The sequence below is a fragment of the Varanus komodoensis genome, unplaced genomic scaffold, assembly GCF_004798865.1.
Source record: "Varanus komodoensis strain SLA01 unplaced genomic scaffold, ASM479886v1 scaffold8, whole genome shotgun sequence".
NCBI classification, from domain to species: domain Eukaryota; kingdom Metazoa; phylum Chordata; class Lepidosauria; order Squamata; family Varanidae; genus Varanus; species Varanus komodoensis.
In genome coordinates this window covers 141,593-160,317 of record NW_025336481.1, presented here as the reverse complement: position 1 = coordinate 160,317, position 18,725 = coordinate 141,593, and the positions used below count along the sequence as shown (strand labels likewise).

At 61.6% G+C, this 18,725-nt stretch overlaps 1 protein-coding gene across 1 annotated transcript in view; it reads right to left on the bottom strand.

Moving 5' to 3' along the window:
- Nucleotides 1-18,514, bottom strand: part of CTNNBL1 (catenin beta like 1) — a 63,779-nt gene extending 45,265 nt beyond the window's left edge. Inside the window, exons 1-7 of the mRNA XM_044455111.1 lie at nt 18,475-18,514; nt 17,933-18,144; nt 17,119-17,225; nt 12,242-12,381; nt 4,637-4,734; nt 1,668-1,761; nt 108-199 (exon numbers count right to left, since the gene is read on the bottom strand). Of these exons, the coding sequence (XP_044311046.1) occupies nt 108-199; nt 1,668-1,761; nt 4,637-4,734; nt 12,242-12,381; nt 17,119-17,225; nt 17,933-18,144; nt 18,475-18,514 (783 nt within the window). The remainder of the gene's footprint in view (nt 1-107; nt 200-1,667; nt 1,762-4,636; nt 4,735-12,241; nt 12,382-17,118; nt 17,226-17,932; nt 18,145-18,474) is intronic.
- Between the last annotated feature and the right edge of the window lie 211 nt (nt 18,515-18,725).

Sequence of the window (18,725 nt, the reverse complement as noted above, 5' to 3'; positions counted from 1 at the left end):
AGCAGAAGAAGGCTGCGTCCTCTCCAGTTTGCCTCGGGGGAAGTGGGGCAGGGTGGACGGGGAGAAAGGCGAGAGACAGACGGCCCCAGAAGGCGGCTTGTGCTCACCTTCAGCCTCTTGAGCAGCCACTGCAGCAGTCCCTGCTGCGCAGCATCTGAGCACATCTCAGGTCTGAACTCCGCCATATTCTCAATGATGGCTTTGAGGGGAAGGAGAGAGAAAAGGGACAATCAGTTCTAAATTTGCGGGTTCAGGTATCTCTGGCGACCAACAAGAAAATTCAGAAGATGAGTCACCAGCCACATAAAACAAAGTAAATCGCTGAAAGCAACCTCAGAAAGGAGGCTAACCGAAAAGCCAAGCCAAAAGATCCGTCCCGGCCCCCCCTTTCCCAAACGGTCTCCGAAAGGGGAGCCTTCCCCATCACGGAGGCACCCCTCCCATGGCCCCAGGGGCCCTCCGTTCTCAAAGCAGGGCGTGCGCTATCCTCCTCTTTGAAGGATCAGTCAGACCCTGCACCCGGCCTGCTTCAGTGCCACCCCATGCGAGGTGGCGCAGGGGCTGAACCGTGACGCCTAGAGAAGTGCGAGGCCTCGTGGCCCCCTCCCACCCCCAGGCCAGGAGACGCCGCCGGTGCAGCCCAGGCAGAGCCGCGCGCGCGCGCCCGGCTCCAGCGAGGTTCTTGTCTGCAGCCCGGAACGGGAGGGAGGGAGAGCCCTGCCCGCATCCCAGGCACGCGGACCGATTTCTGACGCAGCTCACTGAGCCGCCGCCTGGCAGGTTTCCCTGCCCCGCTCGGCTCCCTTCTTAATCGGGTGCCCGCTTTGCGCAACCTCGACCTCCTCAAGCAGCGCCGGGCAGCAAGGGAGCCAGAGGGCCTGCTGGCCACTGCGTCGTCTGGAGCGCTTCATGGGCCGCCCCAAGCAGGCAGGCCCCGGAGGGGGCGACACCTGGCCTCGGCCCGGCCCCACGGGAAGCGTCCGCCGGCAGCGGGGAGCTCGGCTTGCCCTCACGGCCCTTCCGCAGCAGAAGGCGGGAGACGCGGCACCGTCCTTCACGCTGCTTTGGGACGGAAGCAGGCGAGGGATGGAGCGCTGCCCACTGACCGTCCGGAAAAACCCTCCAGGGCCCCACGGGGGGTCTGCTGGGGGCCCTGTGCACCCCCCACCCCCGGGGCACCCTCGGCCCGTCTGGCCGCGCTCCAGCATCAGCTCTGGTGGGCCCCCCATTGCCACGGCGTTCCTGGAAAGACCCGCCCCTTCATTCTCCTGGGCTCGCCCTTTTGGCCCTTGAGGCAGCACCGAAGCAATACCCGGGATTCCCCACTCATGCGGGGATTCCACGGTGAAAGCAGTCTTCCAGGGCCTCCCCCTGAAAGTGAGTGGACCACTCCCGACCCCCCGACCTCGGAGTCGATGACATGTGCAGAGGGCTCTTCCGCGCGCTGGCCAAATCCCGGGGAGGAGGGCCCTGGAACTCGCCGGCGGGCCCCGGGAATCCTGCCCAGGACAGGCGGGGCGGCGGCCCTCCCCAGGAAGCAAGCCCTTCCCAGAGCTGCCAGGCCCGAGGCCCGCGGCAGCGCCTTACCCCCCGCCCCACGAGGCGGGCCCTCCACCGACTGGGCACCTGCGAAAAGGATGCGCCACACCCCCCGGCCCCCTCCTCACCCAGAGTGTTGTGAACGCCGTCCGCCTCCTCCTTGACGCTCTCGTCCAGGCGCTCCAGGTTCTGCACCAGCAGGGCCACCACCTGCCCGTCGACCTGGCCCAGAAGAGGGAGAGAGGCGCTGCGGTGAGGGGGGGGGGGCGAGGCAGCACAGTGCACGGACATCAGCACACCACTCCAGGGAGATCTATTCTGGTCAGCCAACAGCCTTGCTGTCAGAGCTTTCCCCCAGCAAACTGCACTGCTGTGCTTCCCCCTTAATTAATTGGACAATTTTTCTGAGCCAGACACAACAGAAAAACATCTGAAGAATATGAACCTTGTCACAAGGCTGCTATTCCCCAAATCAGGTCTTGATTGACTTATAATCTCCCTGAATTCCAAAGTGCCACGCAGAACAAGCCGGCTGGGCATCAGCTACCTGTCAGCCCTGAAAGCAGCACAGAGAGTCAATCGTGGCACTTCCAGCTCTGCCTCCCCGCCTGGGAAGTGGCTGAAGAAAAATCCAAGGGCTGAGCGATTACGCATAATGAAAGCCTCAGGGAAGAAACGCCCGCTTCCTAAAACAGGAGCAAAACACACACCAGGCTGCCACCCTCTCTCCTTTCTCGTGTAGCCCGGCACAGTTAGCGTGGCCGAAGGCAATTTCAACTGATTAAAATTTTCTTGTTTCTGCTTCGGTATGTGCATGTGTTCCGGACACGGACAACATTCCCTCTGAGCACTTCTGCCGTTCTGGCTGGCACGGAACTGGACAAAGACTGGTGAAGATGCCCGAATTCTCTTCCGGGCACCCCCACGCATGCCAACTGACCCATGAGGTTGGTGCTGGCTGTACCAGGCAGCCAGCCGAAGATTAAGCAGGGAGGTGTAAGGCTTCCGTTTCTGTTTGCAAACCACCTGAACTTACCCCATGCTCAATCCTGAATGTGAATGTGGGAAGGAACACTCTTTTTGAAAAATGCCTGTATAATTTCCTCATTCTGTGACTAAAAAAATACCCCACTTTTATGTGCACTTTGAAAAAGCAAATTAAAAGGCATTTTCATGCCTTAGTCAACAGGGACAGGCAGCTGAAAAATGCACACTTTTCTTATTCAAAAGAGTGCTTTTTAAGTGCCACAAATAGCAGCAGCAGTGAGCTGAACTGAGTTTCAAAGTAAAGTTCAAAAAAAATGGTTGAGACTGAACATGAAGTGCTGATTCCCCTCTGCCTGGCACCGGCTAGGCCTCACCTGTGTCCAGTTCTGGGCACGCCGTTTAAGGAAGGGGCAGACAAGCTGGGAGGGGTTCAGAGGACGGTCCCGGGCCTGGAAGCAGCACTGAGGACCGGCTGAGAGGACGGGGCCGCCCCTCCTCAGGCAGGGAAGGCTGGGGGAGGTCTGGCAGCGCTGCACGAGCACCGGAAGGGCTGTCACAGAGAGGAAGGCCAGGGTCCCTTCTCGATCAGGACGCAGGCGGGGGACAAGTCCCAGGAAGCGAGGCTCCGGCTAGGCTCACCCCTGGCTGTCGGGGCAGTACAGCAATGGCACCAGCACCCCGGGGCCGGGGGCCGTCTCACACCGGAGGCCTCCAAGATGCGGCCGAGGGCCGTCTGTCAGAGCGCCTCCACCTGGCGCCCGGCATCGAGCAGGGGCTGCACTTGGGGCTCCGGAGCGAGGAAAGTGCCTGTGCTAACCTCTCCGCGTGAGCCGGCGGCATTAAATTGGGTGCAACCACTCCTCTGTCTCCGCCGTCAAGGGGAGTACCAAGGGCTGGCCTGCGGAGATGCTGCGCTCTGGCCAGTGGGCACAGAGTGCGCACACCCGGGAGCAGGCGGGCTGCAGGAGCCGAGGGTGGCGCTGCTGCCCACGCCGACATCACAGCCAGGAACCCCTGGAGCCGCTGGGCAGGGCAGAGCAGAGCAGCTTGGGGTCTGCACCGGGAGACCGGGGGCATGCTCCAGATTGCCGCTGCGGAGTGCGCATGCTTGAAAAAAGCAAATTCTGGGGAGGACTCCTAGGGATGCCCCCATGGCCTGAACCAGGATCTGTGGGCCAGATGGAGTGCACATTAGCGTCCTTCAGCAAGCCGCACTGACGGTCCCTTGGGAAGGCACGCAGGGTCGTTCAGGAAGGCACCCCAGGAAAACAAACTGTTCTCTCAGCCTAAATCCTGCCTCCCCAGCAGGCAAGAGATGCCCCTTTCACTCTCGACCCAGCACCTCCAGCAGGACAGGGGCCACCTCAGCAGGACCTTGTGGGACCCCTGCACAGGTGTCCGGAGGAAGTCAGACCTGGCCGCTCTGTGCAAGAGCGCGCACGCACACACACACACAGAAAGCCTTTGCCCAAGTTTACGGCCTCCTTGTGCGGTAGATTCACAAGGCAGATGTCCCCTAAGCCGACCTCTTCGCCCCGGCCCTGCCCTTCCATCCCTCCGGCCTGCCCTTGCCGCGAAGTCAGCAGTTAAGAGAGCTCGGAGGCCAGCCAGAAGAACTCGGCCAGGGCAGCTGCAATTAACCTCTGGAAGGTGTGATCAGCAGACTGCGGCCCCGGCCAGCGCCACCCTCGGCTTCTCCAGACTGGCAGCTCCTGCCCTTTCCACCTCCAGGAGGCCGCAGAAAGGCCACACAAGGGCCCTGCTGCTCTGCACACACAACCACCTCCCCCCGCCAGCCCCTGCGAGGAGGGTGCAAGTGCCGCGACCGGCTGCTGCCGCCAGCCGCTTGGCCGGCTCCCTCCCTCAGCCTGCACAGCGGCCTCACCGAGCGCACGGGATGCTCCCCACACCCAGCAGGGCACATGCCGCAGAGCCGCCCCGGCCTGGCCCCTCCGGATGCCCCTCGCGCCCCCTTCCTCCCAGGCTCCCGCCGCTTTGCACCGCACACTAGCCCTCGAGGAGCCAGCGAGCCGGCCGGAGGGCCAGCTGCAGGGCAGGGCCCGTCTGGAGGAGGCGGCCCTGCCCAGGCGGGGACCCGGGGGGTGCTCACCAGGGCGTCGATGAGGATCTCCGCTCCTTCCTCGCTTTCGTGCAGGGTGTCGATGTCGGTGAGCTCCTGCAGGAGATCCACCACAGCGATGGAGACATGTGAGGCGCTCAGGAAAACAAGCAGGGAGGAGGGCGGGCGGGCCAGGGCCCCTCCGGAGTCTGTCCAGCAGCATCCACCCCCCCGCCCCACAGAACGAGGCCCGGGGGACGAGGAGAGGTGTGGGCTGGCAGGCAGGCAACACCCCCAGCCTTCTCCCACTGTGGGAGGCCAAACAGCCCCCCCCCCCCCCGCCCAGCCTACGGGAATCGTCCTGACCACATCCCTCTTTGTGCAGCTTGTGGAGTTACTGGAAGGATTCGCACCCTAAAGGCAGGGCACACGGGACTGCGCCGAGCCACAGGGCGCGAGCGAGCAGGCTGGCGTGTGCCGCGGAGGCGCTGCTCCGTCCTTCTCGCTGCACCGGCACGGGCGTTCCCGGCCCGGCACGATGCCCCTCCGGGCAGCCACCGGTCCCAGGAGAGCGGTCCATGGGAAAACAGCCGTGCCGGCTGGGCAGGGAGGCGCCTTCCTCTCAGGGAGGGCCGCCAGTCCTCAGACGAGTGCTCGGCTGCTCTATCCTCGCTGGCTACAATCTGAGACTGAACCAGTTCAGACTCCTCGCACTGCGAGCCAAACCCAAACCCCGGGATCAGAGACAACGGCCGCTCCCCGTCCATTTATGTGAAGATTTATGTCCTGCCTTGCTGGTGCTTACAGACCGTTCAGGGCAGCTTACGGCAATTAAGACCAGATGTGAAATGCAGGAACATTCCATAAAAACGACATGATAAAACAGAGCAGACCAACAAGTGGCGAGCACACGGGATGGGAAATCAGCTACCAAGTGAAACAGAGGCCTGTCAAAATGAAACGCCTCCTTATCATGCAGCAGAACCTGATGACCGAGGGGGCCGGAAGCTCCACGGAGCAAAGGACCCATCACGTGCTGGGGGCCACGGGGCAGGGCCGGGCACCGCCGCCGAGGGCTCTGTCACAGGAGGGCATCCATGCCAGGCCCCAGGGAATGGGGGGTCAGGGGGCCAGGACGGCCCCCAATCCACTGGGGGCGTTAAACTGTGCCCAGAAAGAGGCTGGTCAAGATGCAGCAGCGCTGTGCAGAAAGCCCCGAGGGGCTGGAAAAGCAGCGGAGAAAGCCTGCTTCAGCTAAGCCCCCTCCAGCAAAAACCGGCTGCACCCCAGCAGGGCTGCGTGAGCGGGAAGGGCCCTCAGGCATGATGATTCCGTGCCACCCCCCGAGTCTGCAGGCCACCGGCTGGGAAGGTGTGTGGGGGAGCCCCTGGGCCCGGCCTCCCCGCGGCCTCTGCACGGCCGTGCCTGCCTGGCCCCTCTGAGGCGAGGCGGGACGAGAGGTTTCTCCCGCTGTCCACACCAGCAGAGTGCTCACTGCACCAGCGACAGCAAGGGGGGCCCGTTCCAGGGGCCCAATCGTTCCACGTGTGGAAATGGGGAGCCGGCGGCCCCAGGTGCCGGGCGCATTCGCCTGCAGCTCTGGCACCAGCCAATTCAAAAGTCTAAGCCCCACACGTTGGGGCTGCAGACCGTCGATTTAATTCCTGCCCCTGACTCTTCCCCACACCCCTCAGCTACTCTGGGGGGGGGGGGTCATCGAGAACAGTCCCCGGGAACAGCAGGTGCAAGGGGCAGCGGTGGCCAGGGCCGCCAGCCGATCGTTCGCACGGCCTGCCCCGCTCCACCGGGGATCTTCTTCTCCGCAGGGAGCCCCTCACACAGGGACCGCGTGGGCTGCAGCAGCAGCTGTAATTGCAGTGACAGAGACGAGAGGCGTGATCTGACAGCCGAGGCATTCTGCAAAGAGGGAGCTTCTGGGGTCATTTCCATTCCCGAGCTGTTTACTGTCTCACGCGGAAAGAATCGCAAAGCCGCCGGGAGCAGAGCCCCCATCTGCGGAGGCCGCGCTGCCACGGCTAACCGGACAGCACCAGGGCGCCGCACCCCAGAGCTCAGCCAGCTGGGCCAGAACTCTGCACGTGCCAGCGCCCCTCTGCCGCCCATCCCGGGCCTGGCCGAACCGACGCGGCCATGCAGGATGCCGAGGCGCGATTCTGCTCACCAGGCCCGCTTGCCTCCTGGCCTTGCACTTGAGCCTGACCGATTCCCGGCTCATCATGAAGGCAAGCCGGATGTCCAGGTCTCCCCGCCAGCAGAATTCTCTAGGAGGGCAGAGAGAGCTCTCGTTCTCCCTCCTGCACTCTCCCCTCGCCTCTTTCTGGAATGGCAAAATCCCATTTCAAACGCTGCAGGCTGCAGGCTCCGGTTCAATGCCGCCAGTTCCCATTTTCCATCGTCAGAATTCGCACTGTCCTGCAGAGAGCTGCCACCACACAAAAATGGCACCTGGCCTTCTGGCTCGCACTTGCTCTCCCATGCACGCTCCTCCGAAGTAGTTCGCAAACTCTCTCGGGCTCACGCAGGAGCAGCCGGCGGAGAGGCACTCACCGATCGCTCCAGCTCCGTCACAGCCTGGGACCTACTCCCTGAAGCCCACCACCCCAGGATCCCTCCTCAGCCCCTCGCCTCTTAAGATGAACTGGTTATGCCTTGTGCTCATGGGACCTTTCCCCAAGAAAAAGGGAGCACGGAGCAGCTGGGCTGCTGGCCAGGACTGTGCGTCCACGCAGGAGGTGAGCCATCCGAGCAGACCTGGGCAAAGCGCGAGGCCTCGCTTCCCGACAGCCACTGCCCCGGGCTCCTCCGCAGACTGCGCCTACGGCAGGCCCCCCAGAAGGGTGCGCCACACACGGATGAAACGCTTCACGCGCTGAGGCCAAAAGCAAGAGATCCGAAAATCCACCTTGCCGTGGGATCCCCCAAGGAAGGAATGTGGAGCAAGAATGTGGAGGAAGACCATGCTTGGCTGGGGAGGGGGGGAGAAAGCAGCTGTTCTTTCTCAGCTCCCTCTCCCCCAAATCACACTGGGATGACAGGGCAGCCACACCCCCACAGGGACCAGGGGCGTCCCCATCACTGGACAATCCATCCATGCACACCTCAGTTTGCGGAGAGGATGGTGGAGAAGTGGACCTCCTCCCTCAGGAGCCGATCCTTTTGTGGAACTCCAGTCCCCTTCAAGTCCACTATGCCCCGGCCCCACAGGCACCGCGGGAGGGCTGCCCCACAACCAGAGAATCACTCAACTGATCTGGCCTGGCCCTGGCCGAGGGGAGGAAACGACTCTGCAGCAGCCTTTGCCGATCGAGCCGGCTGCACCGCTGAACCTCTGCACCCCTCTCCACCTGGAGATGTGTCCGCTGGGGGCCTCTTTCACGGCCCGTGTGGCACCAACCCTCCAGCAGCCAGCTTCTGGTAGGCAGAGGCCCGCCACTGCCAGGGGAGAGGGGTCTGAAGCGCCAGCATCCATCCTGTCGGGCTTGACTTATCATAGAAAACTAGCCCCTCGGGGAGATGGAGCAGGATAAACATCTTGGCACACAGCCCTGCAGGTAGGAAATCAAGCAAAAGCTCAACTTCCTCTGCTCTTAATTCATCTTAGTAAAGGCAAAAATGAGATTAGGAAAGCAGGATTTGTCTCTGTCAACGGTGCCCTCAGGCTCCGGAGACGCGCCAGGCGAGCGAGCGCGCGAGAGCGAGCACCTGCACGCAGCAGCCGCCTCGCACTGCCGGCACAGCCTCCCGAGTGCGCCCGGAGCTCTTTGGGGTGGGGCCCTCTTGCACCCAGACAGAGGCCTTGCTATCTGACTCCTGCAGATGCTGCCAGCGCTGCTGAAGGGGCTGCGAATGGAGCTGGTCCCCTCCGGGGGGGCCTTGGCCTTTCGTAATTTAAGCCACCATCCAGGCTTTATCTCCGCCTCACACGCCTGGCTCTGCTGCAGCAAAGGAGCTGCCTGGTCCTCTAATTTTACTGCTGGGGCTTTTATCCGACTCGCATCTCCATCCTCCCCTGCCAAGGCACCACTTTTAAATCAAGTGTGGAGAGCCAAGCGTCAGTTTAGCATTCCTTTCAGGTGAGCCGCTTCCAAATCGCCTCTTCACCGTTTTACGCAAAGCCGCCGGCTGAAGGGGAACGTCTCCCAGGCGCTTCACTTCAGCACTCCCCGGGTTCTCACTACTGCGCTACAGCGGTGCCTGAAGCCAACCAGATTCAGCCTGCTCTTCGCGGTTTGCCTTCCTGCATCTCAGAGAAGCGCCCGCAGTTGTTCGGCACCAACCCTTCCCCGGGGGCTGCGGCGTGCAAGTCAAGTCTCCGCTCCAGCCCGATCAACAGACACGGGATGACCCCGCTTTGCTGGAAACTCAAAATTCTGACAGGCCATCAGAGCGGCTGCCATCCCAGACATGGCTGAGGAACACAACCAGCCGCGTTTCCTCCTCTAACAGGTCACTGTGGGCAAGACCACCAAGTCCCAATCAAAATCCCTGCTGCTGATGTTTTTCCCCCAGAATGACAAATCCGCGCTAACCTTTCGGCACAAGGAGCCACGCTTGAGCTGTCCATCATCTCCAGCAAACACGCTGAAGGATAATCAGCTGGAGCCATGAAGCCGGACGCACACGGAAGGGCTTCCATCACAAGATCACCGGGCTGCTAAACTTGCTATGTGACCAGTTCAAGCAGCAGAGTGTGCGGAGCTCAGAGTTCGCTGATCAAGGTGAGGCAAATCGCGAAGACGCAACCGGTGTCCTTCTGAAGGTCTGGCTGGAAACAGCCCTGCGCTGGAGGGTTGCAGCCAACCGGGATGTTCTCCAGGCACGCACATAAACCTGGCATTTCTCATACCACGCACATAAACCTGGCTTTGGGCTGCAATACTGGATAGATGCCCGTCCTAGCACAGTCCACCTGGACACTGGCATCACCAACCAGCGCCCCCCTCTGACTTGGACGGGGAGCTCGGCTGGTGACCATGAGGGGAGGGCCGGCTCTGCAGCAGTGCCCCAACTTGACCCCGGCGCTGGCTTGGCTATCCTCCCGGCCCCACCTGAAGGCCGTCCTGGATCGACCGAAGCAGCACTGGCAGGGGTGCTGCCAGCGCCTAAGGAGGCCAAGCGCTCCGAGTTAAACTGTTGAAACCTGACTTAAATTTAAAAAATGACGTTTTCACTGTGATTCCTATTTTATATTGCATTTTCTTAATTGCAAACTGTCCAGGGAGCTTTGGCGACTGGCTGGCAGTGAAATTTAACTCACAGCAGCAGTGACCCAAATCCTCACACATGCGAAGGAGTCCCCTCAGGCGCCGGGACACACGCCCCGTTCTGCTCAAACCTTCCTGCTGCAGCGCGCTGGCCCTCAAAGGGGGCAGCCCCTGGGACAGGTTCCTCCAGAGACTCCTGCCAGCAGGCACGCTCCCGTCTCCAGCCCGGCGTCTCCCGTGTCCCACTCTTCGGAAGGGAATGTGGCCCCTGTCAGCTGCCAGGAATGCCGGTGCACCGAGAACCCATGCCTTTCGTTTATTCCTGCCCTTCTGTTCAAGTGCCCTTCTCTCAAGCGTTTCTGTCGGCCTTCCCCAGGCAACGGCCACGCCGGCGGGGAACGAGGGAGCTGCCATCCAGCACGGCGGGGGGCCGGCTAAGCCCGTGGCCGCCTTACAGCTCCCTGGCTGTCCTCAGGCTGAGCGCTGAACCCCAAGCCTTCGCACCAGGGGGCTGCCGCCTCTCACTGCCGCGGCCCCCCCACAGCAACGCCCCGACCAGCCTCCTGCAGCTGCGGCTCCAGCCAGAGAGCGGAAGCCCCAGCACCCAGCGGGACCGGCTGTCCTGGCAGGGAGGTGGATCCGGCGGAGCGGCAGGAAAGGCTTCCCGGCCAGACAGTGGCCCCGACCGCCCCTGGAGCTGGGGGGCCCTCCCTCGCTGCAGGAGCAGGGCCCGTCTGCTCCAGCGTCGCCTCAACGCGGTGGCAGGGCAGCCACCCAGCTGGCCCCAAGCAGGGCAGGAGCGGACAGCTCCCTCCTGGCCAGGTTCCTCACCCTGGCGCACAAGGGCGCGCTCCCTCTGCCACTGCAGGTGGCCGAGCGCCAGGGCGACGGGAAGCCGCCGGCAGCCGCCGCCACCCCCGTGAATTTGCCCCACTCTATTTTAGAGCCCCCGGACGGGTCACGTCACTGCGTCTCCCGGAAGCGAGGTCCACATTTCAACTGCCTGCTGTGTGGGAAGCGCTCCCTTGGCTCGGCCCTGGATATCCCACCGAGCGGCTTCATGGGACCATCAGTTCGGGTCCGAGGAGTGTGAAACAGGGAACCCCGTCCACCTCCTCCACACAGTGCGCAGCCTGCTCGCCCCTGCCACGCGCCCCCCCCCCCACCCTTCCTCCAAGATAAGCCACCTGGGCGGTTGCAATTTATCTCCAGAGAGGGCCGCTCCAGCCGCTCAGTCCGTTTGGCTGCCCTTTTCCCGACGCTGCAATCTGTGCTTGAGGCGCAGAGCGCGCGCTGCACATGGCATGCCAAGCGGCACAGCCCCGTCTGCAGAAGGGCAGCACCACGCCGGGGCTCTGGCCGAAGCCGTCCTAAGGACGCCAGCACGGACCGGCCTCGCCTTCCCCACGGCAGCCACGCGCCGGCCGGCCTTGGCGGGGAGCGGCTGCCACCACCCAAGGTCCTTCTCCTGGCCCACCAGCTCGGCTTTCAGCAGCTCATACTTGCAAAAAGGAAGCGGTTTCTTCCCCAGCGTGCCTCACCTTGCGTTTGCTTCCACTGACCTGCACCTGCCATGTCGACGCCTGTTCCCCCCCCAGTCCAGTCCCTCCGGAGCGCCTCACAATCCCTTTCGACGGGAATTCAACCACCCTAAACAGTCTGGGGCCCTCAGCACACCTGGCCCCGTGGCTGCTCTCTCCCGCTCCCAGGTCGTTTATGAATAGGTCTGCGAGCCTGGGCCCCGATACAGGACCCCACGGGACCCCGCCGGTTGCCTCCTCCCACTGGGAGAAAGGACCGTGTGTTCCCACGCGCGGTTTCCGGCTCGTCAACCAGTGACTGGTCCATGGGAGGACCGCTCCTCTTGCCCCACGTCCACCCCGGGGTCTTTGGGAGGGGCTTTGTCAAAGGGGAGGCGGGATGGCCAACTACTGGGGATGCTTCAAGCTGGAGGCTTTCCATGAGCAGGGGGCTTGCCTCAACGGCCCCCTCCCACTCCAGGGTTCTCCCCCAGCCATCCCTCCCTGTCCACTCCCTTCCTCCCACTGCCCATGGCGCAAACACTCCCGTGTGCTGTTCGGGTGACTCTTAGCCCAGAATGATGGCTCCCGGCCCCCGCCTGGGGATGGTCCCATTCGGCCCCTCCCTCTCCGTGACCGTGGCTGCCAAGATTCGGCTCCAGAGCACCGGCGCTGCCAAGGCCGCTCGCACGCTGTCGAGCCCGTGACGTCCCGCTGGCTTTGCAGCAGAGGCGGAATGCCACAGCAGCGCTGCTCCTGAGCGCCGCACTCCGCCTGAATCCAAATTAAGCCGCTGCCAGGAATACCCGTGGGGGCGGCCAGCTGCACAGAACAGACACCCACGGGGACAAAGCGATGGTGAGCGACAGGGGCTCCCAGGAGCACTTGGCCCTCCGCCACAGAAAGGATATCGGTGTTGTCGTGGCCGAGCAGCCCCAGGAGGGAATGCACGGCGTTCAGCTCCACCAGAAGGTGGTACAGGTCCGGCATGGTCGCGATCACGTGCATCTCCTGGATGATGTCGTTGAGGTCCAGCTCCGACTCCATGAACCTGCAGGCAGAGGCGGGGCAACGGTCAGCAAGAGCCGTCCCCGGGCGAGTACGCGCTGCCGTCTGGCTAGCCGCGGCAGGCCGGTGCGGAACACGGCGGCAAGAGGCAGCCAGCTGCTGGCCCAGGGGGCTGCCCGACCATCCTCTGCCTCGCCTCTCCCCCGAGTCCACACCCGGTGAGCGTGCTCTGAACCAAGAACCACGCGGTTTCTGCTGCTTGACTTCTCCTTGCCACAGGCTGCTCTTTGCTCCAAAGGCTCTCCTGATTTTCCTCATCTCCCTGCCCCTGCCTGCCCTCTCTCAGTTCTCCAGTCCCAGCGGTACCCAAGCTCACCCTCAAGGATGGGAAACCTGCGGCCCTCCAGGAGCAAGTGGGACTACAGGCCCCATCCTCCCTGACCAGAGCTTCCCCTCCCGTTTTGGGCCCCAATTTGGGTCAAGGCTACTCCTCTCCAGCAATGATGGACCCACACCGAGCACACGCAGGACCGGGGCCAGGCGCCCGCCGAGAGCAAAGCGGCTCCCTGCCCCCCACGCCCCCTCCGTGCCGCTTGCAGGGACCCTCCTCTCCCCCGGAGTACTCTGAGCTCAGGTAATTCCCATAATCTAATTTGCAACTCTGTCATTCAGAAGAGAAAGGATGCAGGACGGGCCCAGGCACTTGGCGAAATTGAAAACTGCAGGACTGTGGCGAAGAACTGACTAGTCAAAACTGCACAGATCAGCGTAACTGCCCACGTCGGGGCTTAACAGAGAAAGCGGCTGCTGGCAGGTCGGGCTGCTCACATGCCGCGCTTTCCGCAGCCTCCCCCCGGAGGAGAGCTGGTGACGGGCGCTTCCTGCTCCACTTTTGAAAGCAAGGCTGAGCTGGGAGGGGGACTTTTCTGGGTCTTCTTTTTGCTGGGATCCGAAAAGGTCTTACACGGATCTTTCATGGGTGGCAATCTGGGCATTTAAGAAATGCCACAAAAATAGAACACGGCCCTTTTGTCCTGGGCGTCTGCTCCGGAGCAGCGTGAAACAGGATTCAGCCACGTGCGTGCCAAGCGCAGCCTTCGCACGGGCAACTGCAGCCTGCAGCACGCAGCCCTGCCCCTCCCCGGGGCGATGCTAACAGTCGGAGGTGCAGGGTATGGGGGGCAGTTCATGGGCAACGGGAGAGGAGCCCCCCCGCACACCTCCTGCAGGCTCCTCCCAGCCTTCGCCTGCGTTCCTGCCATCTCACCTGGCGGAAGGACGGCGGCGAAGCTGGACCAGCCGGGCTCTCCTCCTTTGCTCCTGAGCGCCTCCCTCCGCCCCCAGGAGTGGGGAACTGGGGGAACTGGGAATGGGATGGGTGAGCTTCAGTTCCATTCCCATGGGTTGCTTGCACGGACACCAAGGTGAGGGGACAGCAGAGAACTCCGCCCTGCGCCCATCTAGCAGGGGGGCCTCTGAGAGCCCCCACCCACCCAGCCCCGCTGCGTTCTGGCTTCATTCGCGAGATGCCACTCATCTCCAGAATCGCTTCCGTCACAAATGAGGGGCCAAACTCCAAGGCTGACACACCCGGGAGACGGCAGGACCACCCATGGCTTTTATGGAAAGCGCTGCGGCTTGCTTCCAGGTGACCCCTGCTCACTTCAAATAAAGCGGCCGGCAGAGGCCCACAAGCACCCTGCAGGAAGCGGCAGGCCTGGAGCAAGAGCCATGCCACCAGCCGTCTCCGGCCCATCGAGAGCCGGTCTTTCGCCTCCGCACGTCACCTGCCCCCGGAGCGTGCGCTTCCCACACAGCGACATGGCCGCCTTCCTCCCTGGAAGCAGACCCCGCACCAGGAAGGCTCAGCCCTGCGGGGGTCTGCTATGGACCCAGTGCTCGCCGCGAGACAACCGGGAGGAAGTGTCTGAGAGAGAGCGGCCACCGCACGCCCCCTCCTGCTGCCGCCCGCCCGCGCACGCCCGGCCGGCCCCACGGAGGCTGACGTGTGGCCCAGTCCATCAAAAGCCTCCTGCAGTTCCACTGGGGCCCCAAGGCGGGCAGGGAGCACGGACCAGCCGCGGCTGGCCAGGCAAGGCGGCAGACGGCTGGGAAAGCGGGCAGGACCGTGGACAGTGACGGCAGCCCTGGGAGCGAGCGGAGAGCCCTCAGTGCGGGAGCCTCGAACGGATCGGGGTGGGGGCAGCTCTCGGCCTTCAGGAAACTGCCACTCAAACAGATCTTCAGCGGAGCGGTAAAACCCACTCCTGTCTAGCTTGGCACAAGGCATCCCGCCGAGTTCCCCGGATGTGACACCCCACAGCTCTCAGGAGCTCTCTGCTGCAGCAGAAAGCATTCTTCGGCCAGCCCGGCCAGCCCGAGCGCCTCCAAAAACGAGGAAAAGCTGACGGGGGCAAGCGGGCAGGCCTGACCGGGCAGGCAGCAGAGTCAGACCTCCACGGAGGATCTGGGGAGAAGAGGCGGCCCAATGGAGGCTGGAGTGGAAACAATGAGGAGATACCACCAGGAAACAAGCTGCAGATCAGCCACTCCCCAGTTTAAAGCTGACCCGTGCGCCATCACCAGTCCTGACAGCCACTAATATGTGAAACAGCCCCGAGCAGGGCAACAAAAATGATCCAGGGTTTGGGAACGCTGCCCTGTGAGGAGAGACTGAGGGAACTGGGCATGTTCAGCCCTGAGGAGACTGAGGGGGGACATGACGTCCCTCTAGAAGTCCCTCCAAGGCTGTCACAAAGGGGAAGCTCACAATCTCTTCTCACTGATGCCAGAAGAGTGCAGGACACGGAATAATCAATCCAAGTTGGGACAACCCAGATTCTGGCTGGACATCAGGAAAAGCTTCCTCACAGTCAGAGCAACATGGCAGTGGGACCGGCTGCCTAGAGAGGTGGGGGGCTCTCCCACACTGGAGGCATCCAAAAAGAAACGGGGCAGTCACTTGAGTGGGAGGGTGGAAACTGGTTCCTTGCGAGAGCAGGGAGTTGGACCCGGTGGCCTTCCTGGCCCCTTCAACCCTGCTATTCTGTGTGCAGCCGGGAAGGGCACCTGGCCAAATTCGTGGAGGGGGCTGCCAGCGGCCACATGCAATGGCCACATGCTATCGCAGGCATCAAAGGCATTATGCTCGTGAATGCCAGTTGCTGGAGAAGATGGGTGGGCCTTGGTCAGGATCGGCGAGCAGCACTTCTGATGCTCTTGCTGGGCAGCTGCAGGTAAGTGACACCCCTGGACTCGTCCTCCCGCCCTAATCCACAGCACAGAGCATGGAGTTACTAATACTGGCCTACCCTACAGGGTTGTTGCAAGGGTTCTGGCATATCTGAATAGTGAAAGCATTGCAAAGTACTTGCATACTGAAAAGTCATGATGGTTGGAGGACTCAGCAAAGCAGAAAACTGCAGTGCAGGCCTACTTTCGTGCTTCAGGAGAAGGGAGAGGCAGCTGCCCAGGGGATGCCGAGCACACCAAGGAACGGCACGTTCCTCGGGGAAGGAAAAGCGGCTCACGGCCTCCCTGACAGACCAGGCAACGATCTGGGAGGGGGAAGACAAGCGCACGATGTCCTCGCATTATGCTTTGGCCTACTTTTGAAAGGTTAAGGCTAAGAGCTCTCTATCCCTGTGTGCTTTAACCTAATCCAAATGTAAAGTCTTGAGAGAATGTATTTCCTCACACTGAGCAGATTTGGCAAATATGTAAAGGGAACTGCAGGTACCTAATCTCCATTTGGCCAGAGAAGTAATCATGCAAGCTGAACACACATTGGGCCAGGAAGTACCTGCAGAGTCCAGGAGAGCCAGCCCGAAGGCCTCTGGGTCCGAACAGTCCACTCAGCAAGCTCCCTCTGGGAAGCAGAACCCAGCCGACTCCCACCAGCCTTTGGAAGTCTGAGTCCAGACAGACCAGGCACCTGAAAGCACCCTCAGGGGCCACGCTCCACAGCCCCTGCCAGTCCCGTGGCAGGCAAGCACGGGCACCAGGGAGCAGAGGCTTCCCTGCCGGGGGTGGCCCCAGGCCGGGACACCAGGGGCCCCCGCCTGCGGCCCTTCAGTGCATGGCGGTAGCTGCTGCCAGAAGGGTCATGCCGGAAAAGCCGGCATCCTGCCAGAAGGGCTCACATTTCAGAAGGAAGCAGCACCTCCCTGCCTTCGCTCCAACCCACTTCTGCACTCAGCTGTGCCGCTTGCTGCCTCGCAAAGTTTTCTTTGATGCTTTGTTGTCAGCAGCCGCATGAGCTTCAGCAAAGCCGCTCCCGCCACTTCCAAGCACGGTTTCTGATAAGAAGGTACAGCCAGCCGTGTCCCTCTGCGATCCCACGTGGCCGCGAGACAGAGCATCACTCCAGACAGATCTGCACGGCGTGGCGGCTTGCCCGATCTGGCGCGTTAGAGGAGCGGCTGACCTGTCGTGTCCACAAGTCCTGAGGGTCGCTTCACCTGCCACGGTCTTTGGCTCGGTGAAGTTTGGCTCGATCTAAACGCAGGGGGTCAGAAGCCACGGATCCAGCAGGTGCGGCTGGAGAGCTCTTGAACTGAGCTGTGGCAGGAGCTTAAATCCTTATTTCCTTGGGAATGAGAGGCCAGGCTCCTGTGCCCACTGCTGCCCAGCTCTCAATCTCTGAAGCAGAGTGCTTGGAGTTAAAAACCAAGCGACGTCTATTTGCTTGCCCTCTGCACGAACGAGGGACCAAGAGGCCAACAGCAGCACCCCGAGGACCCTTGGCCGAGAGAAAAGCCACCCCCGCAAGGAGACTTACTTCTCAGGGTTATCTGGGAACTTGATCCGGAGCTCCTGGTTCTTGTACGATCGCTTCTCAAAAGTGAGGATCATCTTCTTCACCGAACTCTCATCCAGGGGCTCCTCCTGGAGGGATGGACACACGGCCACGCGCTCAGCCCTGCCTCGGATGCATCACTCACGCGCCTGCGCCACTCCCGCCACCCGTCGCATACTGTGGCGACTGCTCCGGACCGTGCCGAGAGCCTCCGCCATCGGCCAGTGCGGAAACCCAACCGTTAAATCAAAACGTGCGCAGGCTCCTGCTTGGGCGGTCAGCCATCCCTGGCGCCCGTTCTGGCAAAATGACTCCCGGACCCTCGTCCAGGTCAAAGCTCCTGCCCTGGCCAGACTGAAAGGCTGCGGCTGAACTTAAGAGACCTCTGCCAGGATGCCCTTTCCAGAGTAATACCCGTATCAACACGAGGGGAAGGGTGGCTCTTTTTTAACCCTTAGGGCCACGGCCACTCTGCTTCTAAACCTCAGCAGCCTTCCTTCCCTCAGGCAGGGGCGGCATTCCTAAGCCCGCCATTTTCATCCCATTCTGTCTAAAAGTAAAATCGCTATGGCCACTTTTCAATTTCCTCAGGAGAAAACAAGGGGCCACGCATTCTGCAGGATTCCCAGAGGTGCATTCTGCGTCAGGCCCAGGAGCGTGGGGCTCTGTCAAGGGGAGCACGGCAGGCCCACCTGCCGCCCACCGCAGGTCCCAACTCCAGCGCCACCCCTGCACCTGTGCCAGCGGGAGCCGACAACGAGCACCGCCCACCCCGGCCCAAGGACAGTCCGCTCACCTCTTCCTCTTCCTCATCGCCTTTCTCGATCACGTGCAGCAGCTTCTTCTTGTCAGCATCCGTGTCCTCCGATGCAGGAGCCTCCTCCTCCCGGTGACGGACACGCTCCCGCACACCGCCCTGCTTGTGCCGCAGCTTGAGATCTTCTTCTTCATCTTCCCGGGTTCTTTTTGTCCCTCTGTTTGGCTGGGAGGAAACAAAATGAAATGACCCTGTCCACTCAGTGATACGGGGTTTCCAAAAATCACAAATGGGTAAATTTTCCCGAAGTTATCCAGTGCCAATCAGGCTAATTTACATGAGGCCATTTTCTTTGGAAAATTGTCAGTTTGCTCTGGAAAACTTTCTGATAACCAGAAAAAAATGTATTTGCCATGTTTATTTTAACTGTATTTACTGAACAGAGCTGAAACAGCCCTGTGTTGACTTTTGGCCCGATACTCTGAAAAGTAATCATCTAGAAATACCTGAGGGAGAAAATTAAACCACACTTCATGTGATCTCAGTGTGATGTTACGTAGATTGTTTTGCTACTGGAATACCTGGAATATTCTTAAGGAGGTAGAAGCGCTTCCCTTGCATGGTTTACCTTTAAGAAGAAAACAAAGGCCCTGAAAACACTTTATACCCTCAGTACCGTAGCAGCCCAAGAACTGCTCCGGTGCGCTGGCAACCACCTGCTCTTCGGAAGAGCCCGGAGCTCTTCCAGGGAGGCACCTGGTGGTGCACCTTCAGTGTTGCCGTGGCTGCTTCTTCGCTCCCTCTCCCTGTGAAGCACAGGTGTCTCCCCGTG